We start from the raw sequence: 1,771 nt of genomic DNA on the forward strand, positions 1-1,771 counted from the left end.
CCCATATTAATCTCTTAAGAAATAAATTAAATGTTTTGTAGTATGTTAACAGCATGACTTTGCCGAAAATGATTATAATGTAATCATCTTAGAGTTTCTAAACCCATTTGTATGTTCATCTATGGATGTTATTATAGACCAGGTTTAAAAAGCTCAGTTTAATAAAATGTAATATTTTCCTTCTATCCATCAAGGAGTCCTTGGCCTGATAAAGGTTGCTGACTTCTAATCTTAAAACATACAAAAAGGCATATACTAAAGAGTATCCGGACACATAATCAAATAAACAAGATTTATTATCTCACCTGTTCAAGGATACAGAATAACAAACTGATAGTTGATTGGTCAATGGCAAACCTGTTGGGCGTGGACGTACAGGCCGAGGGTCTTTTTTGTCCTATAAATACTGTGAGTGTTAAGGGAGACCATCATCGAACAGGTTCAGTCAGCAGTCATGAGGTCTTTGGTTTTCCTTGTGCTCCTTGGAGCCGCTTGTGAGTAGAGACTAGAAGCATTATTACATTGAATTTTACTGTAATTCCTCTCTTGTGTGATTTTAACCATACATTATAATGATATTCATTCATTTTTGCAGTTGCTCTGGACGATGACAAGATCGTTGGTGGATATGAGTGCCAGCCTCATTCTCAGCCCTGGCAGGTGTCTCTGAACGTTGGCTACCACTTCTGTGGTGGCTCTCTGGTCACTAAGAATTGGGTTGTGTCTGCTGCTCACTGCTACCAGTCGTAAGTGCCCTTAACAGATGACTTCAGTTCACGTTCATTGTCTAAGACCAATAAATCCTTTATCATAAACCATATTTGACTTTCTCTTTTAGACGCATCGAGGTCCGTCTTGGTGAGCACCACATTGGCAAAAACGAGAATACTGAGCAGTTCATCTACTCCGAACGTGTCATCCGCCACCCCCAGTATAACTCATGGAACATTGATAATGACATCATGTTGATCAAGCTTAGCTCATCAGCTGATCTCAATTCATACGTGCAGCCTGTGGCTCTGCCCTCAGCCTGCGCCGCCGCTGGCACCAAGTGTTTAGTCTCCGGCTGGGGAAACACCATGAGCTCTAGTGAGTACAGGCTTGGTGATAACTTTACAGTATATGAGATGTTTTTAAATGACCAAAATGTTTTACTGTCATAGCATTTTAATTCTGCTGTTGTTTCATTAATTTTATTATAGCTGCTGATTCCAACAAACTTCAGTGTGTGGAAGTCCCAGTCTTGTCTGACAGTGACTGTAACAACTCCTACCCCGGCATGATCACAAAATCCATGTTCTGTGCTGGATACCTGGAGGGAGGAAAGGACTCTTGCCAGGTAAAAGAATGGACCTTCTAAAACATTACCACAGACAAGAAATCACTCCACCTCAGATTATTTGCTAATAATATCAACTTAATTTTTCTTCCTCTCAGGGTGACTCTGGTGGACCTGTGGTGTGCAATGGCCAGCTTCATGGTGTTGTGTCCTGGGGTTATGGATGTGCTGAGAAAAATCATCCTGGTGTCTACACCAAGGTAATACAGTGATTCATTCAATTAAAGCAATGTTTTAATCATATGAATGGCAAACATGTTAAATTATTAAATTATTCTTTCTCCCAGGTTTGCATTTTCAATGAGTGGCTTGAAGACACCATGAACTCATACTAAAGGGGATCCAAAAACACACCTTTAAAGTCAGCCTCCAATCCTGCATTCCATCAATAATTGTTTTATTGGAGATACAATAAAAGCATTTCCTCTAAAA

The 1,771-nt window shown here is 39.9% G+C and overlaps 1 protein-coding gene across 1 annotated transcript; it reads left to right on the forward strand.

The window, feature by feature from the left end:
- Positions 1–345: 345 nt before the first annotated feature.
- Positions 346–1,771, forward strand: LOC129448043 (trypsin-2). Its single transcript, XM_055210077.2, has 6 exons — positions 346–494; positions 596–746; positions 839–1,089; positions 1,203–1,339; positions 1,438–1,539; positions 1,627–1,771. The coding sequence occupies exons 1-6, from the start codon at positions 455–457 to the stop codon at positions 1,672–1,674; spliced, it is 729 nt and encodes a 242-aa protein (XP_055066052.2). The 5' UTR covers positions 346–454; the 3' UTR covers positions 1,675–1,771.

This window comes from Misgurnus anguillicaudatus, chromosome 10, assembly GCF_027580225.2.
Source record: "Misgurnus anguillicaudatus chromosome 10, ASM2758022v2, whole genome shotgun sequence".
Classification (NCBI taxonomy): Eukaryota; Metazoa; Chordata; class Actinopteri; order Cypriniformes; family Cobitidae; genus Misgurnus; species Misgurnus anguillicaudatus.

Bases quoted from the DNA above. Each gene is read 5' to 3' on its own strand.
- LOC129448043 (XM_055210077.2), top strand. From the start codon at position 455: ATGAGGTCTTTGGTTTTCCTTGTGCTCCTTGGAGCCGCTT. The intron at 747-838 runs GTAAGTGCCCTT...TTTCTCTTTTAG, and splicing joins GCTGCTCACTGCTACCAGTC to ACGCATCGAGGTCCGTCTTG. The intron at 1,540-1,626 runs GTAATACAGTGA...TCTTTCTCCCAG, and splicing joins ATCCTGGTGTCTACACCAAG to GTTTGCATTTTCAATGAGTG.